Source organism: Crocodylus porosus, unplaced genomic scaffold (genome assembly GCF_001723895.1).
Source record: "Crocodylus porosus isolate Cpor-Errol unplaced genomic scaffold, CroPor_comp1, whole genome shotgun sequence".
Lineage (NCBI taxonomy): Eukaryota > Metazoa > Chordata > Crocodylia > Crocodylidae > Crocodylus > Crocodylus porosus.
In genome coordinates, this window is record NW_017728943.1 from 72,104,969 (window position 1) to 72,125,924 (window position 20,956).

The 20,956-nt window shown below is 41.5% G+C and overlaps 1 protein-coding gene across 2 annotated transcripts in view; it reads left to right on the plus strand.

Moving 5' to 3' along the window:
* The window catches only part of PSEN2 (presenilin 2), a 22,039-nt gene extending 4,592 nt beyond the window's left edge, over positions 1 to 17,447 (plus strand). Inside the window, exons 2-11 of one of the 2 annotated variants that reach the window (XM_019549561.1) lie at positions 2,905 to 3,100; positions 4,243 to 4,469; positions 6,322 to 6,463; positions 8,213 to 8,280; positions 9,449 to 9,669; positions 10,398 to 10,496; positions 11,033 to 11,110; positions 12,652 to 12,774; positions 13,660 to 13,778; positions 16,879 to 17,447. In XM_019549561.1, coding sequence (XP_019405106.1) covers positions 2,957 to 3,100; positions 4,243 to 4,469; positions 6,322 to 6,463; positions 8,213 to 8,280; positions 9,449 to 9,669; positions 10,398 to 10,496; positions 11,033 to 11,110; positions 12,652 to 12,774; positions 13,660 to 13,778; positions 16,879 to 17,034 — 1,377 coding nt within the window. In that variant the 5' untranslated portion in view covers positions 2,905 to 2,956 and the 3' untranslated portion in view covers positions 17,035 to 17,447. The remainder of the gene's footprint in view (positions 1 to 2,904; positions 3,101 to 4,242; positions 4,470 to 6,321; positions 6,464 to 8,212; positions 8,281 to 9,448; positions 9,670 to 10,397; positions 10,497 to 11,032; positions 11,111 to 12,651; positions 12,775 to 13,659; positions 13,779 to 16,878) is intronic. The other variant, XM_019549563.1, reaches the window with a different exon arrangement.
* The last annotated feature ends 3,509 nt before the right edge of the window (positions 17,448 to 20,956 follow it).

Below are 20,956 nucleotides of genomic sequence, written 5' to 3' on the forward strand. Positions count from 1 at the left end.
AGTCCAGGTAGGGAAGAGAAACAGAGTCCAAGTTCTTGTTCAAAGAGAGGGTGGGGGTGATAGCTACCTATTCAGGCTGGGAGGGGGTCCTTGATGGCCAGTAGGTGGCTTTCTCCAGCAGGTGTTGTCCAGAGTGGGGTTGCTGGCAGGGCCTCTGGGTTGATAGGCAGTGTGACATGGAGCAGGTCTGGTCCAGGTGAAGATGGCATTCCAAGGAGTCAGTCTTCACTACCCCTTTTTATGGGGCAGACTACCTCTGATCTCCTATGGGGAGTGCCTGTGTCCAGGCAAGGTCAGCCCTGCTCCAGGGGGTTCCAGGTGTTCATACTGAGCATGTGCAGCCTTGGCACAAGGGTAGTTTCCCTCATCTTTTGTATCTTGAATGTGAAGGGTGGAATGGCTGGGGTGATTTAGTAGGGGGTCCTGCTATCATTGTGTTTTACTCATCCATTCACTCTTTTGCCTCAGGCATTCAGGGAAAACCAATTTCCTTGGGAGAGGTTACAGAATTGCAACATACTTACACAACAGGGCAGGGGGACAAGATGGGAACAAGGTGGGAATGAATACTTGACATCATTTAACAGACACAGGCCTAAACCATACAATATTAATATGAAACAATAAAAATCAATGCATAAATGACAGGAATACAATATAAAACAGTAAAAATCAATATCTAACAGAACACTATTTGCAATATATAAAAAGGGGGCTTATTACAATAAAATATACAAGAACTTAGCTTACCTAGTACTGCTTGCAGTCACTTATGATAGAGAGGGCAGAGAGAAAGTCCAAAATGGTTGGGGAAGGGGAGGGAATGTATGCTTAAATAAATTTTAAAAAAAACCCCAAAAACATGAGGGTTTTGCTACAACAGTGTCTTCTAACAGTTTTTAAACATCTCTCTTAAAATAAGAAATTTCCTTCCATCTTTATGATTATTGCAACTGGAATGTTGTTTGGAGAAGGTTGCTGTTGCTGCTGCTGTTGTTAAATATTTAGCTTCTACATGAAGCCCAGTTTGGCTAGTGAAAATACACACTAGTTGTTATCTCACTCTGCACATACAACACAAACCTGACTTTCCCTTTGATGACTAATAACTCTTACATTTCACAATGTCCTTATACTTTCAAAATATGTGACCCCCGATAAGCTCACCTGATAAACCCCCATAGGCAAGGAATCTGCACTTGCAATATGGGTGTGAACAGAAGTGGATGTATGCTCCCTAGAACTTGGGCCAGAAAAGGTACATTGATGTTGGAAAGCAGGCAATCTAACACTGACCGTTTGTGTCAGTTCTAACTTTCCTGGATGTTGCTGCATGTGTCACTGAGATGGAGATAAAATTATATGAGCTTCGAAGAGAAAGTGGTGGGGTGCCTCTCTTGAAGTCTCTTATCTAACTATATTGGGCTCTGTTTGTAAAACTCTGTGTTTGAGAGGGAGGTCTAAAATTAGTGAAGATCAGAGGAGTTGTGGTGGAAAGGGAGTCTCCTGATTTCTCTTTTCTTACTCCACACGTTAAAAAGAGAGAAATGTCCTGGCTAACTTCTAGACTCCCATGTCTGAAATTGGCCTCCTGGTTGGGTCATGAGTGCACTAGCCTGGACTTATCCTGTAACCTTGGCCAAGCTGATTAGCTTCTGTATGCTTCTACTTTAGGGGTAAGAGGAGGACAGTCTCTACTTCTTGAGGCATATTGGGTTTCTCTGTCGCAGTGCCTGGATTCAGTGCTCTATAGATGTTCTGGTGATGGTGTATATGTTTTGCAGCTTTCTAATGAAGTGGTTCAAATCTTCCAAAGTATGAGGGGTCTGGCTTGTATTTCCTGGGAATTGCCTGAAAACCAGATGTAACTAACTTCCTTGAACCAGCTCAAACAGCCTCTCTAAACTGAACAATAAAACACTAAAATGGATTCTCCTGGATTGAGCTGTTACAAACCCACTGTTATGGACAAGTTGTTTGATATTAAAAGTGGAAGGCAGTAGAGTGAAATAAATTGGATCCTAGAGGTGACTGGAGCCGTGGCATTGCAGCCGTGGCCACCTGGCATTTGTCAGGGCACCTAGGTTTTGTAGTGAGCATGGTGTGGTAGGGGAGGAGAGAGGAGGGAAGGGGAGTCTTCTATTTTTTTTTCTTCAGCATATTACTGTCCATTTTGCACAGCTAGCAGTGTGGAAATTAGGCCAGCAAAATCTGTTGTTTCCAAATGGTTTGTTTTTTCCTCTATAGAATAACATAGCTGTCAAAATACTGGCCAGCATAAGTGAGAGAGACAGAGCTTAGCTCTCAAGAAAAGGCACTGCCTTACCTTTTTTATTGGGTGATGGGGAACTTCCTATGAAATTCAGATGACCTCTAGGTTACTAGATTGCATTTAGCCCAAGTTTCAGGTAACTAGTCATTTAGCACCATCTGGCTGCTGTTCATTGGTCTGTGCTATGGGAACTGCTCTCCGGCAGACAGGCTGTCACCTTGTGGTTGGCATTCAGCAGAAGTGGAAAAATTGATTGGGCCCTGGAAAATGAACTACTTTTGAAACCCCAGAGAACATCCCTCTACACCAGCCAAAGCACTGGGGGAGGAGGCAGAGAAAGCATGGATGCAACAGCCCTGCAGGCTATAGCTTTAAAAAAGAATTCTCACCTGGTTGCTGTTTTTGCATTGAATTTCACTTCCCCTCCCTTCCACTTAAAATATACCACATTTAATCAAGCACGCTACAGCACTGTGCAGGGTACACTGTGCTAATTTATCCTCTTGCAATAAGAGATGAACCCCTGCTGTAGCATTCCCACTGCAAAGGCATGTCATGTGGAGGTCTCCAGTCCTGTCTGTTTGCATTGTAATGTTAATGTTTTCTCTCCATTTCCTCTCCCTGTGCTTAAGGCTCTAGCAAGTCTTTATTGTGGCACTCCTAAGCCTTCAGGGGAGTCTGAAGATGATCACTTTCATGAACAGCTCTGACAGTGAAGAAGAGCCCTGCAATGAGAGAACCTCCCTGATGTCAGCTGAGAGTCCTCCTGTGCCCTCCTACCAGGATGGCCTGCAAGCACCAGAAGTAGTGGAAACACAGACACACAGGGTAGGACTGCACTTCTAAAAAAATGAGGAGATGTGGCATGATGCTATTGCTGCTCTGCTGGATGGATCACTGAGGGCCTTCCAGTGTGTTGCATGCAGGGGTCAGTTAGTTCTTGCTCTGGAGGTGTAGCTGTTTAAGAAATATATGGTATAACAATAGCATCATTGGCATCTTTTCTTGTATATGTGGCTTTTAATTTCACTGCACACCCCTTCCACTTCCTGCCAGTTGCTAGAACTGTATATTTTAGCTCTGCATGTGACTTCCCTGGGAGAGATCCTTTAATGCTGTCCAAAAGAGAAGGCTGGTTCAGCCTCCAAAAGAGAAGGCTGAGGGGGGATCTCGTGGCCTGTTATAAACTAGTCAGGGGGGATCAGCAGGCATTGGGGGAGTCACTATTCCCCTGAGCAGCACCAGGAGTGACCAGGAATAACAGTCACAAGCTGGCAGAGCGCAGGTTTAGGTTAGATATCAGGAGGGGCTACTTTACGGTCAGGATGGCTAGGGTCTGGAACCAACTTCCAAGAGAAGTGCTGGCTCCTACCCTGGGGGTTTTTAAGAGGAGGTTAGATGAACACCTTGCTGGGGTCGTTTGACCCCAGTATTATTTCCTGCCATGGCAGGGGGTCGGACTAGATGATCTACTCAGGTCCCTTCTGACCCTAGAAACTATGAAACTATGAAAGTTAAAATAGCTATCTTTCTCAGTACTGGCTAAATAAGAGATGGAGTCTTGTTGAGGTAGTCATGAAGTATCTGTGTGATGCAAGCACAGAATTGCTGAGAGAGCACATTCAAACAGCTGGGCATCATAAGACCATTCAAGTGAAAATTTTCCTTCTGTTACAGTTTCAGAAGCTTCCCCCAACCCCCCCCCCGCAGAAACATTGCACATCACACACCAATGCTTGAAGTGTTTGCAATGCACTTGAGATTTTAAAAACACCTTGTGCAGTTCAGGGCCCATCTGGTTGTGATGGTAATGATATTATTTAGTCATGTAGCCTACATGTTTATTTCACCCTAAGTTTTTCTGGTGTTCTAATATAGGATGCTGTTCTGTATTGTTATGAATTGTTAACTAGCAAGGGATTTTTTTTCACAGCAAATAAAGAGGGTCTCATACATGTTTTTTTTAACAGAAGAGGTACACTGGTAGCAGTGGTAACTCTAATGATGTTGCACATGGAAATTCTGACACAGAACTTCTGGTGCGAGATGTTCGGTTGGACAATGAAGAGGAAGAACTGACTCTGAAATATGGAGCCAAACATGTGATCATGCTTTTTGTGCCTGTCACACTTTGTATGATTGTTGTTGTTGCCACCATAAAGTCAGTGCGCTTCTACACAGAGAAAAATGGGCAGCTGTAAGTAGGTTTCTCTCTAAGTGTGATCTCTGGCATTACAAACATGTTCCTAGAGTAGCTGTTTTTGTACATGGAGAACTTTTGCAGTGGGTTGGGAGAGCCTTTATCTGCTCTGTTAAAATTTGTCTTCAGATGAGCAAAGAACATATTGGCTGCCTATACGTGCTATATGTGCTCAGGGGTGTGTGTGTGTGTGAGGGGGGGTGGATTTTGATTATAGCAGTTCCCAGACAGCTGCTCTAATTGAAATGGCTCACCGTCACATGTATTAAGCCCCTACACATTTCAGAATGGCTGTAGGGGCACTTTATCTAAAAGTCATTGAATGAGCTTTAGATTGAGTGCCCCTGCAGCCATTTTGAAATGCATGGGGGCTTAGTATATGCGACCAGTAAGGTGATGCTGGAGCATTGTAATTGGAATGCAGATCAGATTAATCAAGTCTGCTCTGACATGTTTTAATTAGAATGTGAACGAGCACGTCTGTAGGCACCCCTTGCTCTTTTTGGATTAGACTAAATATGCTAAATCCAGATGAGAGAATTTGAATGTGCATGTGTTGTGCAGCAGAAACTGGATACTTTGTGAGGTTAGGTTCCTTACCCTGCCTGACAAAAGTAAGGCATTTTAAACTTGTTTGGGTGGGGGAGTCACAGCAAATAACTTCATGGGACTAAAGAGGTATTCTGGTTACTGGCTTGCACTTGTGTTTCAAAGGGTGCCACTTCTCCAGTCAGTTCTGCAGATTGCATCCATGCTCCAGTTGTTCAGAGAAGCAGTACCCTTTGCTGAAGTTGTTACTTTAACTGGATGCATAGCTTATTCTTAATTTGGCAGCACACTGTGAGTTAAGTGGGGTGCATACCATCCCGAAATGAAAAATCCAAGGTCTGCTGAATCAGTGTAGAAAAGGGCACTGTTATTAGGCCATCGTATGGATAGTGTTGAAAAAGAATTCAACCTTTGATATGGCCAGAATCATAGTAAAGTTGCTCCCCACTAAGGAATAAGGGTTGGATACCCAGTCCTTTGAGCCATGGGATGGCTACAATTGAAAAGTTATGTGTCCTTTTAGGTAAATGGGTAAAGACTTTTGTTTTTTGGTGACTTTCTTGATTGTTCCTTCTGGTCCACCCTGACCAAGACAGTAGCTATTAATGAGGACATTTCTAGGGCTAGAAGACAAACATGGGGGGCAATTAAAATGGCCAGAGGGCAGGGACTAATGGTTTCTTTGACTGTAGTATATTCTCAATTATCTGAATTCCTTTAGAAAGAAGCTGCCAAAAATTGGATGTGTGAAGCTGCAACATCTAGTGAAGAATTACACATGCAAATGCATGAAGCATAATGTAAAACCACACTGAACTTAACAGTGCTGATACTAAACACAATACAACTTCAGAGAGCGTAGTGTATCACATGATACCAGCAGTTGCAGATCAGTAAAACAAAGTTGTCTTTTCATGAATCTAGTATGTACTATGTAACCAAAAGAAACAAAATGCTACAATGCCTCAAAATCAGGAGAGATGCCCTGTACCAAATGGAGGAAAATATAAATCAGTGGTAAAGCTTTAACCATATCGTAGAAAGATAAAGAACTGGAAGGATCCTCAGACAGGCAGCAAAAATGAACAGTGGCTTGAAGTGAAACTAAAAGTCTTAAAGACATTTAAGTCTTTGATCCATTTGCTTAGAGCAAGGGTAGAGAGATGTAGTTAGCTGTGTTAGTCATCATGACATGCTTGCTAAAAGACAAAATGTATCTGGGTGGCAGTGTATTAACATGGTGTATCATGTTCCACTGCTTACTATACATCTCTTACATTACTTATGCTTTACCCTGCAGGATATATACCCCCTTCAGTGAAGACACACCTTCTGTGGGCCAGCGTCTCCTGAACTCTGTGCTGAACACCCTCATAATGATCAGTGTCATTGTTGTAATGACAGTTTTCCTAGTTATACTATATAAATATCGTTGTTACAAGGTAAAGTATTTATGCTAGGCAAAGCCTGCAGTGGTTTAGCTGTTTGCTGCAAGCTAGTTCTAGTAGAGTTGGTTTGCTGTGGGGAAGTACAAGCATTGCATTAGCTCTTCTCCGTCTAGAGGAGCCACTTTCAGAAGTTATAGTACCAAAGTCCAGTACAGGACTAGTTTGTCATCTCTTTAACAAATAACCTCCAAGTTTTACTGTGGTTGATTTGTTGTTTGTGGTGTGTGTGTGGGTAGGTTGTCTTTAACTGTTGGGAAGTTCATAGTTAGCTTTTCAGCTGGTGTAAAACTGAATGCATCTAGCCTTAGCTCTTCTCTGTTCTTGTGCAATACCCTGTACTACAAAATGAAACTCAAATAGCTGTTGCATAAAGTTCTAGACTGAACAGAGACCACATTTTCTTTATCTCCCTTTCTTATAGCTCATTCTGAAGTGTGGTCAGTCTGCAAAGTAACACAGGAAAGATGTAAAGAATTGCAGTAATAGAGCTATTTGAATGTTCTGCCTAGGCTTAAGGTTGATTTGAATCTAATTTCATAAAAAAAATTGGGGGAGGGTGTTTTATGACACACAACCATGCTCTTTCTTATAAGGTAATGGTCTGCTACTTTGTGCCATAATTTCCATTTTGACTTGAGTCTTACAGCTTTGAGAGAGATTTCAGGGTTTCTACCCAGTTCTGAGTGATTTGTATTAGCCAGTGCAGATGCCTCAGTATAATGCACTACCTGCTCAGTTTTTCCTCTCTTCAGAGAGCTGGGACCAGATTTTTGAGAAGCAAAATTATTCTAGTCTTCATGGCTAAGAACAGAGTTGAGGCGGGGAGAGAAGAACAGTTTGGGGGGAAAGGCAAATCCAGTTCTCATAGGCTATACAGGAATACGTGCCAAGATGTGGTAACCAGCATTGTCTGGGGGGTGCCAGCACCAGGCTGGAAGTCAGGCACTCCTGACTTCTAATTCTGGAACTGACCTAGACTTGCTATCTAGCCTTGGACAAGCTTCTTCATCTCCTTGCCAAGTGGGGATGATGCTTTCAGCTGCCTACCTCACAAGCTTGTTATTAAAATGAATTAATGTCTGTGAATCCTCTATAAACTACAAGTGCTACAGCATGTGGTGTGTATGTGAGATTACATATCTGAAAAGAGGGGAGGGTAGAAGCTGGGGCTAGATATAACTTTGGAAATACTAGCAGCTGGACTGGAAGCTAGTATGTCTAACCACTTAAACACGGTGGGATCAAAGGCAGAACTCTGTGGGACCCTAAGAAGCTGTGGTGGCTTCAGGGGAACTGACTAAGGTACAGGGACAGTAGAGCAGTCTGAGATGTGTGGGCTGTGAAAGCCAAGGAGGAAGTGTTCAGTTAATGAAAGCAATAGAGCAATTGAGCAGGATAATAGCAAAAAACAGCCCTCTTGTAACTGGAGAGAAAGGTTTTAATGTAGTGGAGAGGATGAAACCAAACGGCTTCCTCTCTTGCTCCCTTCTGGATCTATTGCCAGTACAGCAGGATGCAAGATATTTGGGGAGGGAGGAGGCGATTACTAGGTAGCCTCCGGGGACCACCTTATCTTGCTTTCAAGAATGCAGGCATGTGTAAGGCTGCAGAGAAGGTCCAGAGGGGAATACTGTCAAAGGACAGAAGGCTGTGGAGGTTCCTAACAATACTGGTATACACAACACTGCAATGCAGGGGAAAAGCCAGCCCCTTCAACTACTATCTTGTGTCTCCATTGACTAGTTTATCCATGGCTGGCTGATTCTTTCGTCTCTGATGCTATTGTTCCTCTTCACCTACATCTATCTTGGGTAAGCACAAGCTCTTCTTGTAACTTACTAAACAAATAGTCCTTGAAATTTTTTTCGTATATGCTAAAACTAATTTATACCAAGAAAACATTCCCCACCTCATCTCCCAGCAATGACTTAGACATTATTATAGTGAGATCTTCTTTTAAAGACAGTGAAGTCTTCCCAAAATATATTATGCTCCATTTTCTGGTATGGTATGTAATACTGTTGAAGTAAGTCTCAGTTTTTAGTAAATGAATTAGGCATATTGGATCCATTATCCTTGCTGGGTTTTTTTCCTCCCAAATGTTCACTTACTACCTAAATCAAAACAAGTATCCCAGTTGTTAATGTAAATTGCTGAGGTTCTGACTTCCCCTTCTCCAAAAGGTCCCTGTTTGGAAGGAATGCCTTCACTGGAGTTTGCTGATTGGATATTGAGAAGTTCACAAAATGATGCAGTAGTGGCATCTGAGAACTAGATGTAAGGAAACTTTTCTGATGGACAAAGGCCTCAACTTGAAAATTTTAGAGAGAGCATTTTAGAGCAAAATTGTGTCTTTTTTCAGTGCTGAAGCAAGTCTAATATCTAATGTATGTTAGTTATAAATGTTGGGGAGGGTGTTTTTTTAATATCTTGGACAAGACAATTCTTCTTTCTTCCTTAATCCTGTACACATTGCTAAACCCTAATTTGTTCAGCTTGGTCTTGAAATCTCCCATCAGTGAGGAATCTGATCCTTTACCATTAAGGGAGCTCTTCACTTTTATGTTTTAGATGAGGTCCATTCTGTTCCCATAAAAATGTGGAGAGTTGGAAGTAGCAATCAGTTGCCCACTTACTGTAATCTGTCATGGTGGAGATGGGAAGCAGAGATGATGTTTCCTGCTTGTCAATGTATTTGTGGCACTGTGGCTCCTTCCAGCTGGTTGCTGCAGTCCATAAACAAGACCGTGGTCAGCTGTGACACTGCTGAGGAGTCTGACACCAAGAATGGAGGGACTTATTTTGTGTAATTCTTGCTGCTCTGTCAGTATTCTTCCTGGGTCAGTCAGTTTGTGTTTGAAGTAAGAATGATTTTATTTGCTCTTAGGAAAGCTGGAGGTCTACTCAGTTGCTAAGCACTATTAAAATGTCTTACTGCCAGCTTGTTGCCCAGTCTAAATCTTTGTTTTTATCCTGCAGCGAAGTGTTTAAGACATACAACGTGGCTATGGATTACCCCACTCTTTTCTTTGTCATCTGGAATTTTGGAGCAGTTGGGATGATTTGCATCCATTGGAAAGGCCCCCTCCAGCTCCAGCAGGCCTATCTCATTATGATCAGTGCTCTGATGGCATTAGTTTTTATTAAGTACTTACCCGAGTGGTCAGCATGGGTCATTCTAGGAGCCATCTCCATTTATGGTAAGCCTTTTTGTGACTCTTGCATGGTCTTTCCTTAATTAGTCCTGCTTAATTTCTTTACTTTATTGAACATACTTAGCTACTAATGTTGGCAGTGACTAGGTGTGATGGGTAACCACTGTGGGCAGTTGGGCTTTATCACTGATAACTTTGTGATAAGGTAAAACTAATTTGCTTGTTATCAGGAAATCTCAGATCCTGGCATAAGTTAAGACTGGGATGTACATGCAGAACTAGAGGAACAAAGCAGTCATATGATTTAGAGCTCTGACTTGCACAGGAAGGAAATGTACAAAAACCAAAAACAATGATGTGCATAGAATGCAGAATAAGAAGGTGTGTACCTGTAAATAATAGAACAGAGATAAAAAAAATACTTGCACTTTCTTTCTAATCTGATACTGTACCTATGTAACATTATATGGTCTTGTTTTTAAGGAAATTAATAAGGTTGTCTCAGTAGGTACTTCGTAGCATTAGCTGGTACACTGGAAAACCTTACTGTGACATTGAACCACGGTTCACTGTATTTCAGTAAACAGCATATTCAAGCAGACACTATCTGCAAGATGGCATGTAAAATTGTCACCAGGGAAATCATTCAGAAAATATCCTTAGATGCCACTTTGAGGGGAACAACAGCCTGTGAGAGAAAGATTAAGGATTCAGAAAATACATAATAGCATGTGTTTGGAAATCAGACTGACTGACCCATTTTATCATCACAGATCTGATGGCTGTGCTGTGTCCCAAGGGGCCATTAAGAATGCTAGTAGAAACTGCCCAGGAAAGAAATGAGCCAATATTTCCTGCATTGATCTATTCTTGTGAGTATGCTTTTCTAGATTTGAGTGCTGATGTTCTAAGGTCATACTTGGAACTTGTGTCCACACTGTGCTAATCACCATGAATTTCCTTAGCTCCTTGCTCTTAATACTTCACTAATGTTTGGGTCCTGTATTGAATGCATGCTGGGTATCTAAATTGACATTTACAAAGGAGTTGGATAACTAGTTAACTGGCAGTCTGACTCTAATTACAATAGGGCTCACAAACTTTAGTTTAAATTTCCTCGGGACCAGGTGTCCTAACTGATTTACCAGTGTTATCACTTTAAGTAACATTTAAAATGTGGTGTGGACCTCAGTGAATATATTTTGGGATGTGCTTCAGACTATTGCAGTAATACTCAAAACACAACCTATAGAAAAAGAATATTAAGGTTGTCTAAGCAACCTTAATTTTTCCATTTGTACAAGTATATTCTGATGCTCACGTTAATTCTGTGTTTGCATGTAATTGTCTGCGTCATGGCACCCCGCCTTATTTGATTATCTGAACATGTTGTTTCTCTTCCATACAGCTGCTGTGATGTGGACAGTAGGAATGGCAAAGCCAGATACAGCATCAAGGGAGTTGAGTCAGCAGACATGGGATTCAGGTTTGTTCTCTTCAGATAGACTGTTTCATGAAAATGAGATATGTGTGTATGTATGTTACAAATAGCAAACTTGTGGCAGATCAAATATGAGCTCCTTAATTATGTTTTTGTTGCATGCTAGATAGATCTGCAGTAGCGCTTTGCTAACTTTCTCAGTCCTTCACCTGATTTGTCAGCTAAGATTAGCAGAGTGCCATAGGGGTCGCTCATAATAAGACTGTATAAAAAGTATTGTCTAACGTTTTTTTAAATGCAATTAAAACAAATTTTGCAAGTAGCTCAGGGAATGGGCAGGCCTTTTAGATCTTTGTACAATTGGGACTGGATAATTAGAGTTTGCTCAAGCTGTAAACTGAAGCAAAACTACAGTTTTAAAAATGAATTAATAAACATGATTTCTGATATTGCATTCTTAGGAATAGGGAGGCTCCCTGTAAATGAGTTTTCTCCAACTTCAAAAAAAAATCTGACCCTTTTGCATTTTGGAAACCAATGGTACCTCTCTATTAAATGGAGACACTTTAGTAATAATATTACTTCAAGGTTTCATAATGTTGAGAATAAACTAAATTGGTCCATAGGCTAACAGATGACAAAGAGCAATCTTGCTTTGGCACAGGGCATAGATTAGAAGCAAACTGCTTGGTCGCCCATCTCCAGTTCCTAAGTGGCAGCTCTGTGTATCAGTTCTTATTTGGTTAGTCTGCCCGGTTGCTTGTGTGACAGTAGCACATCTACTAGAAATTGCCAGACAGATCTCTGGAAGCTCTTGTTGTTCCATGAAAAATGGGAACTACCACTTAAGATGATGCATCACATGCAGAGCAGCTCTCATCTTGGCTTTGTCAGGCCATTTTACTTCAGAAAGTGGTTTGCTGGGTGTTTTAAAAGCAAAATAAGCTGCATAGAAAATGATGTGTACCCCAGGCAAAACGCAAAAACCTGAGTTCTGAACTAAAAAGAGGAGTTTGTCTTATGTAAATAACAGTTCATTTGGTTTACTTGTAACGTTATATAACTAATTCAAAAGTAGCTAAAAAACCAAGTTAGAATCACCCTAGGGAAACAACACTGTGGCCTGTTGCAAACTAAATTCACTGTGTTTACTTTTAATGCGACAGTTCAGCCTGTGCAGATGGCAGCATGCTTGCCTGGCTGATCCACAGTGTCAAAGTTGATGAAAATATTCCTTTAGACTTCTCTGGATGCCAGATTAAGCATCATCCCAACAGTGACAGCATTTTATCTCTGTACAAGCTTTGGTGTGGCCTTTGTAATCCTAGAGTGTCGCCATAGGGCTTTTTGGCATGACTGTCACTCTGTTGTTTCAAATAACAATCCAGGCACACTTCTCAAAGCCACTGAGAATCCATATTTAAGTCAGTCCTACTGAACACTGCTCTTTGCCTCCTCATCCTTTGCTCTTTTGTGGGGAAGCAACATCATACAATTTGCCACTTGTGCTTTTAAAACAAGCTATTAATGTAACTTCCTTAATTTTGTGTGCGTGTGTTCTTGTTTCATTTTTTGTGGGGACATAGCTGAAGATATGAGAGAGAATCATGAAAGCCCGTCGCACTCGGACTCTGAAATTTCTGACACCAGGAATCGTGCTCCATCCCATCCAACTGCTTCTTCATTAGAGGAGCTGGAGGAGGAGGAAAGTAAGGCAAATGTGCATCAACAATAGCTTTTTAAACTGCTTCCCATCCTACATGGCATGAAGCAGATTATTTTACTTTTCCTCAAGTTCAGTAGCACTCTCCTCCCTGAGTAGATCTATCAGCTGGTGAACAACTGGGGTGTTCTTAAATGATGGATCTCTTCTATGGATGGCTTTCATCCCAGCATCTCCAAACCACTCAGTTTAGAAACAGGTGAACCAAGTTGTTTTTAATCCATGGAACTCCCTTAGTGTGGATACAGATATAATGCATTTAAATGTTACTACATCTCTAGATATAAGCTATACTAATATTAGCACCTTTATCATGATACAACCCTTCTGCATTAAGGTTTGCACCTTATTTATGTTTTAACTGTCTCTGTCTAATCCAGAACAGTTAAGTTGACACAAAAAGAAGTTAAAGGTTGTTCTAAAAATGGATAAATATTTAGTGTCTAATGGTGCCTGGTGAGCTTGGAAAAGTTTGACATTTGGACATCACATGCTTTGACTCAACAACTGTAACCATGGAGCTGGCTGTTAGTTGGACAGAGAGGAGGAAGAGACTTGCAAAAAAAATCTTACCTGAAATTGAACCTCTGTATCTTTCAGTTTGTTCTAGGTGGTTTTAAAAGTGACAGTGTCCTGGGTTTTTAAGCATTTACAAAGGGCTATCTATTAAAATATTTTCTTCTTTATTGTCCTTAATCTAAGCAGAAGAGAACCCAGATAACTGTGCCACGTGGATCTTTAGTGTAGTCAGAATGGTGGCTTGGGCTGTGTTGGTCAAGAATAGAAACTATGACCCAATTTCACTAGAGGAGGACAAAGCAATAGATGTAAAAGCAAGGGAACTGACACAGGTTTTTTTTGCTTTCAATAGGAGGTGTGAAGCTGGGCCTTGGAGACTTCATATTTTACAGTGTGCTTGTAGGGAAAGCAGCTGCCACTGCTAGTGGAGACTGGAACACAACACTGGCCTGTTTTGTAGCCATCCTCATAGTAAGTAAAAACTGTAAAAGTTCCATATTATTTTCTCTTTGGTGTTACACTGCTGGATATGTTGGCAGCTGATCAAGGTAATCTAAAACTGGTGGGATTTCTTTAACAGGAAAAAGACTGGTTTGTTCTAGGGCTGGGAGTGGAAGCATTAGAAATAACAGAGACTAGTAACTTCTATGAAACATTCTTCATCCACTCAAGGAATGTTGCGATTTGTAAGACTGGATTTTAAGGGAGCTGCAAGATGCTTGGCTCTTTGAAATATTGGGTATTTGCACCGAAGAGTCTTGCTTTGGGCCCTTACAGGCTCACTGCTTGATCTGTTTCAAGATCACCACCAGATACTCCACTTACCACTGATCTGCTTGCTTGCCAACAGTTTACTGAGTGAAAGATGCAGCTAGTTATAGTGCATCTTGTATCTCAGTTCCCCTTTTTTACATATAGGGAAGAGTAATGATACTGACCTCACTTCGTAAAACACTTCAAGGTCCTTGGATAAGAAGTAGTCCTAGTTAAGCACTCTGCTTTTTAACTGAAACGGTGTATGTGTGCCTATCTTCAGGCACTTCCATTTATGAAAGTAGAGACCTATTAGATAAGATAATCCATTCTCTGGGTCCATTGCAATATTGTCCCCTGTTGCAAACCCTCTCCCATGCCTGCTCATGAGATTATATATGCCACTCTCTTTTTCCAGCGGTATTCCATTTGTTCTGGCTCCATCTGCTAGATGTATGTGTTTGCTGTTCTGTGGCTTTCCCAGCCCAGAAGTTTGTCTATCCCAGGGGTCAGCAGCATTTTTGGGCAGAGTGCCAAAAACACCCACAACCTTGACTTGTAAGATGTTGACAGGAAAGGGCAAACAGTGGGAAAGCTGGGAGGAGGGCCTAATCCTTGCTGTGGCTGTGCAACCCTGGCCCCTTCCCCACCATCTGCTTTGAGGTACACATGCCCACCACAGAGCTCAGGCTGCTTGCAGCAGGTGGCAAAGAGGCTGCAAACAGCTCCACTTAGGTCTGCAGCCCAGTTTGTTACTGGACGTAGGTGTACACCCACCTCCAGGCAGGCAGCATAGCCCACCCTCGCTATGAACAAATCCTTGCATCTGGAAAGAGTGTGAGAAGTGAGAAGAATCTCCTGGGTTGCAGGAGTTGGCTGGAGGGAAAGAAGTGCTGTCACTGACCTGGCTGAAAGTGACTTCTTCTCAGCCTTACACTCTATTGTAGTGGGGGGCAGGCTTTTTGGCAGGTGTGCCACCCCAATCCCCTTCTCTTGCCCAATTTGCTGTTCTGCTTTATGCTCTTTACCCTATCCTACCTGCCTGATCTGCTGCTCTGCTTCCTCTCTGTGTGCCACTGTGCTCCCTCTCTCTGCTCCAATCTGACACATGCCACACAAACACACTTGTGGTACATGTGCCACATGTTGGCCACCATCTGAGCAGCCCCCACTCCTCCAAAAACTCCTGCCTAGGAATATGCATCAAAAGTCTGGGTGACTTCTCACAGATGCACCATGATCCGGAAGGATTGACAGTTGCCAGAAAAACAACCCCCAAAAAAACAACTGTTTGCCACCCCTCAGGGTAGATTTGATTTAAATCAATGGTCAGAGAGCCTCGATTTAATAATTATTTTCTGCAAAAAGTGCATGCTTGTTGTTTGATATAACCTTAATACATATTACTCACAAGTCAGAGATAGAGAGAGGCTTTATTTTTAGAAGGTACGCACTATACATTTTAAAGCAGTGATTTATTTTGATATTTTTTCCAGATTAAGTTTGCAGTTACATCAGAAAACTGTATTATGATTTGGTTATTTTATTTACCAAAGTTAATTGAAGCAGATACTTGTAAAGCCATTGGGAGATGAACTATTTCCAATTCACTATATTAATAATGGATATTTGGGGGATATTTTTGCCATACTGTATTAGGAGGACATCAAATGAGCACTGCAGCCACATGTTATTAACTTGGAGCTTCCTTCACTTTCTTCTAGATGTCTTTGATTTTTTCTCTCTTTATGGCTTGGCAAGTCTGTTGCCATGATAGGTTTTCTCTTCTACCATACCATTTTCTCCCTAGATTTCAAATCAGTGGAGATGCTACACTCAGAAACTTACCCCTCAAGACTTCTGAAATATTCTGCTCAAAATGTTGCCATCCCTGCTGTCTTGGTTTTTCTTGGAAAAGAAAACAACTCATCATCTTATGTTTACTTTTGAGTGCTCTTGAAAATGAATGTTAATGGAATGTTAGGTTTTCCTCGCTGATGATGATCTGTTTTGAAGAGAGAAATTCAGGTGACAGTGTGACTGGGTGTATATTCAGGTGACATCTTCTCAAAATCTGCAAGAGCTTCCACTTCATCTCTGGTCAGTGTCCAATAAAAATTGAGGACTTGTCCTTCTAGACCTCCATAAATAGTGTTTACCCTACAACAGTGGTCTCCATCCTTTTTATGATGAAGATCACTTTTTGGCACCCCAGCATCTACTGTGTCAATCTACTAAGATTGAGTGTTAGCGGTCAATCGATGTTGACTGGTTGGTGACCACTGCGCTACAATAAGCAAATTTATCAGAGGGAAACAAGTATATTTGGAGTTGTATCCCCTCCCCCTCCCCATCCTTCTCTCTTCCCCCTGTTCCCCTGACTCAAAGACCTGGAAGACTGGAAAAATGTTAAAATATATGTTAGTATGTGCTAAAACCTGCATAGGAAGTCAAGCTTCTTATGTCTGTAGCTCAGCATGATTTCTGTCTAACAAATCAGTAATTGCTATGTAAAGGTGTAGAACCAGGATTTGAAATAATTTGCTTATCCAGATTATTTTGGTGTTATTTCTACATTTGCATTGTTTTTCCTCTGAGAATGCCTGTGATCTACACTGCTGAGGAAAACGTGTTGCCAACTTATGTGTAAACAGGGTTGGGGAAAGATCAAGATGTGATGTCACTAACTCAGGCAAGATTCAGTTTCTATGCAGAACGTAGTTTATCATCCACATATTGTGTAGTGTCTATGGCAAACATATTTTTAAGCTTCTTACTATATACCTTTCTTAGTTTTCTGTTCCTGTCTTTCTGGCAGGGTTTATGTTTGACTCTTCTATTGCTGGCTGTGTTCAAGAAGGCATTACCTGCTCTTCCCATCTCCATCACCTTTGGCTTGGTATTCTACTTCTCAACAGACAACCTTGTACGACCTTTCATGGACACCCTTGCTTCTCACCAGTTGTATATTTAGAAGAAGGAATGGGAGCTGGAGAATGCATTCTGCAGTCTTGCCTTGGAAATATGGCATTTCCACTGGATTAAGTTGTATAATTTGACACTGAGTGCCATATATTTTTAAGAGAACTTTTAAAGCAATGATATGATATGCAGTTGTGTCAAGGGCTAAGATTCTCCAAAGGAGCTGAAGGGAGTTGGGTTCCCAGCTTTTGATGAGTTGTGTACCTAGCTCCAATAGGGTCCTTTGGAAACCTCACCCTTGAGGTTGGTGTCTGAGCAGCAGCTGTGCCTATCACCATCACCTGTGGTACATATTGAAGAAAGCCTGTACAGGCCAACAGATGGATGAAGAACTTTGTTGTGTGCATGTTGGGACTGAGACACATTGGCACTTTGTCCTGGAGTTGCAATGAAGGTTTAATTGTACACTATGACACTTAGCACATCACAGTTTTTCAAAGCACTGTTTAAACAGTAGTTGAAAATGTCACAGACATGATTAGAAAAGTTCAGTCCCCAATGTAGATACAGGAGAGTAGTGTATTGTAGCTAGTTTATGAGTGTTAGATGATGGGGAGACTGTTGTTATTCCAGCAGGATGTTCTGAACCTATTGGGCCCAATCCTCCATGCCCTCTGCAGGGAAAAGTCCCACTGAAATTGGGATGTCCTTTGCTTAAAACAGTGTATGTTGTTATCTTGGTGGGACATGGAAAATGCAGTCCTGTCTTTTTCAAGGAGATACCCCTGGGTGGGCTGTTGGCAATGTGGGGTGCCTAAACATGCAGTGGGGCTGATTTGTTGCATTGTAATTACAGTGTCAGAGTAGACTCAGTCAAGTCTGCTGGAGCCTAGTAATTGCCATGCTCCAGCAGACTCCAGTATATCATGTATATCAGCATATCCCCATGCTGAAAAATGGTGGTGTGGGCGCTTTAACTAAAGCTCGTCAAATAAGGTTTAGTTAAAGCACCTCTGCTGCCATTCTTCAGCATGGGGGCACTGATACACAACACTCTGTGTGCTTTAATTAGAGCAGTTCTTGGAGCTGCTCTAATTAAAGTGTGCTTACCTCCTGCCCCTCTCGGAGCATGTGTATAAATGCCTGTGGAGTCTGAATACAGAACCTTTGTGTCTGAAGGTGTTAGCCTCCAATGCCTGAGCTCTGAGAGGCTCTGAAACCCTTTTCTGGTCCAGCCAGAAGGTCAGAGGTGTCTAACTTACTTAGACCAAATCCAGTCTGCAGGGTTCCTCAGGGGCCAGATCTGGACCCATCTGTGGCAGCACGGTAACAGTAGGGTGAGCAGCCTCAAGGAGCATTAACAGCATTAACACCCTAACAGTAGAATGACCATTAACATAGCTGACCCATCCCTCCCCTCTCCGTTCCTTCTCCTTGCCACCATCCCCACCAAAATATGTCCCCAACAACACTCTATCCCAGATTTTGGCAATAGGCCCTGCACCTGAATTTGCAGACCAGATGACAGCTCTCCAGGCTGGATCCAGCCTGTGGACCAAATGGTTGACACCTCTAGTGTAGCTTTTTCCCTTCCTTTTCCTAGCACTTCCCTGTTTGATATTACAAACCTCAGATTACCAAAAAGGTTAGAAACTTTGCACAACTCCAAATGAACGATTGAATTGTAACTTTTTGTGCACTTCTCTGGGCTTATTCCTGTGCGTGTTATAATCACTGTAGGGAGGATTTTGCATCCCCTTTATAAAAAAGATTCTTTTACACTAACCTAGGTTTGACTTCTCTGCAGATTTTTTTTTTTTTTGGTACTGCTGTTTAAAAACTTTTTATTATAAATTGTAGATTTGTTGTATAAATATTTAATGCAAGAGTGAGTATTTTGGAAATACATTGTTACAGTTTGTATCAAGATAAGAGGTTCACATTTTAATATGCTACACCTTATTCTAAATAAGACATGGTCAATGCTGGTAATATTTACATGGCTAAAATGACCCCATAAAAACTGCTGACATTGCTGCCAGCTAACAGTGCAAGGCGGAGTCAGTCTTCCTGTTCAGAATATTAATTACTCTTATCCCTCCCCTCCGTCCATTTAAAAAATATTCTGGGGTTTTGTTTTGTTTTGTTTTACAAACACCCATTTCTAAGAAATACAACTTTAATGATTTTTTTAAAGCTTGATTCAAGTACATAAACAATCTATGTGGGGGGTTGGCTTTTTTCTTTGACAGTTGATCAGTCTCAGTGTTTCAAAACATAACCTTGTGTAAGACTTCTGTGAACAAATGTGATACTAATTGAAGGAAGCAAAACTGCAGTCTGAAAATATTTTTTTAGATGATGCATAGAATATGTATTTTTAAAATGGTGGGTTTTTCAATACACTTAAACCTGCTTTGATATTTAAACAGATACTTTTTAAACTGTTTGAATCAATTTAATAATACTTAACGACAGTTGTCTGTAGGGATTTTATGTACCTCGGATAATTTCTGCTTTGTCTAGTCGTTTTTACCTTTTGTTTCTCACTACTGCAATGTTTGGCTTGAAAATGCTGCAGTAGGTTGGTCTAATTCTTACTAAAATATCTCAGAATATTAAAAATAATGGGTCTATTCCTTGTGGAGCAAAGGCTTTTTGTTGGGGGTGAATTAAATATCTTCAGTAAAATTTCTTCCCCCTTCTCCCCTGAAATGTGTAATCACTTCTAACTTTCCTCCTCTTGTGTGGTATAAGGTAGGTGTCAAACCTTTCTATGTAAGTGGACAAACCTACTTGGCTGAACAGACTTACTGCTATGAAACTAATTTGATATGTGAAGGAACCTGTGGGTAGATCCTCTGGTGCAAATTGAAACAGCTTCTGTGAGGTGGTTGTTCCTTTGCTGCTTTAGCTGAGGATCTGGCTTCTAAGCAGTTGTTTGAAATATTCCTAATGAATATAACTAAGGCAATATATGAGTAGATTATGTGGCCCAAATCTTACTTCACCTCTTAGGCACCTAAATCCTGCTTAGCTGTCTAAAAGGAAGTGCTTTAGTGAAACTTAGTGCTATCTAAACAGATTTTAGGTCTTCTACCTGTATCCATTTACCAAGTTTACATTAGTCTTTGGATAAACACTAATGAGGGCGGCAGCAGAGGCAAGAAATCAGAGCAGTTCTGATTTTGCTCTGAGCCACAGAGCAGTACTTGCTCTGGCTTGTTTGTTTGGTCCTGCACATCTTCCTCTCCTGCCTGCTTAGTAGACCGGCTTCAACAGAGAGCTTGGAGGGTGCTCTCAGCCCTGCCTAGCCCATGGCCTGGTTGTTAGGGCTCTGTTCTGGGAAGTGGAAGAGGTGGGTTAAACCTGGGAAGAGGTGGGGTGACAGTACTATAATCTGTATCTACCATTCCCTGGGCAAGTGCCCTAACAAGAAGGTAGTTGGGGTCCTCTCCTCTTTCCTGAATTTGGGAGAATTCTGTGCTTTTTTCCAGGCAAAATAGGATTGCTTGGAGTGCAAGTGGCTCAGGAGGGCAGGACCTGTTGCAGACCTGGAAGCATGATCTAAAATCTGATGAAGTGGTACTAGATGTCTACATGCTCTGTACTCCTCTAAAGATGAAATAAGATTTGGGTTTGTCAGGGCAACAAAACGTGACCCTGGCAGGTGGTAGAGGAGTATATTGTTATATACTGGAGTAGTTTTAACTGTAAACATTTGTATGTATTTACTACAAATATATGTGTGTGTGTGTATACACAAAGCTTTGAATGACATGGTGTGATTCCTTACTTTTTCAGGTTTCTGACCCACATAATTCTGATGTTAGTGCTGTGCAATATTTCCTAAAACAGAGGTGGCCAACACATAGTACATGTGCTGCAGATGGCACAGGCAGCCCCTGTGTTGTGGCACACAACAGATCAGGAAGGGAGCAGGGAATGCAGTGACAAGACAGAAAAGAAAGTAG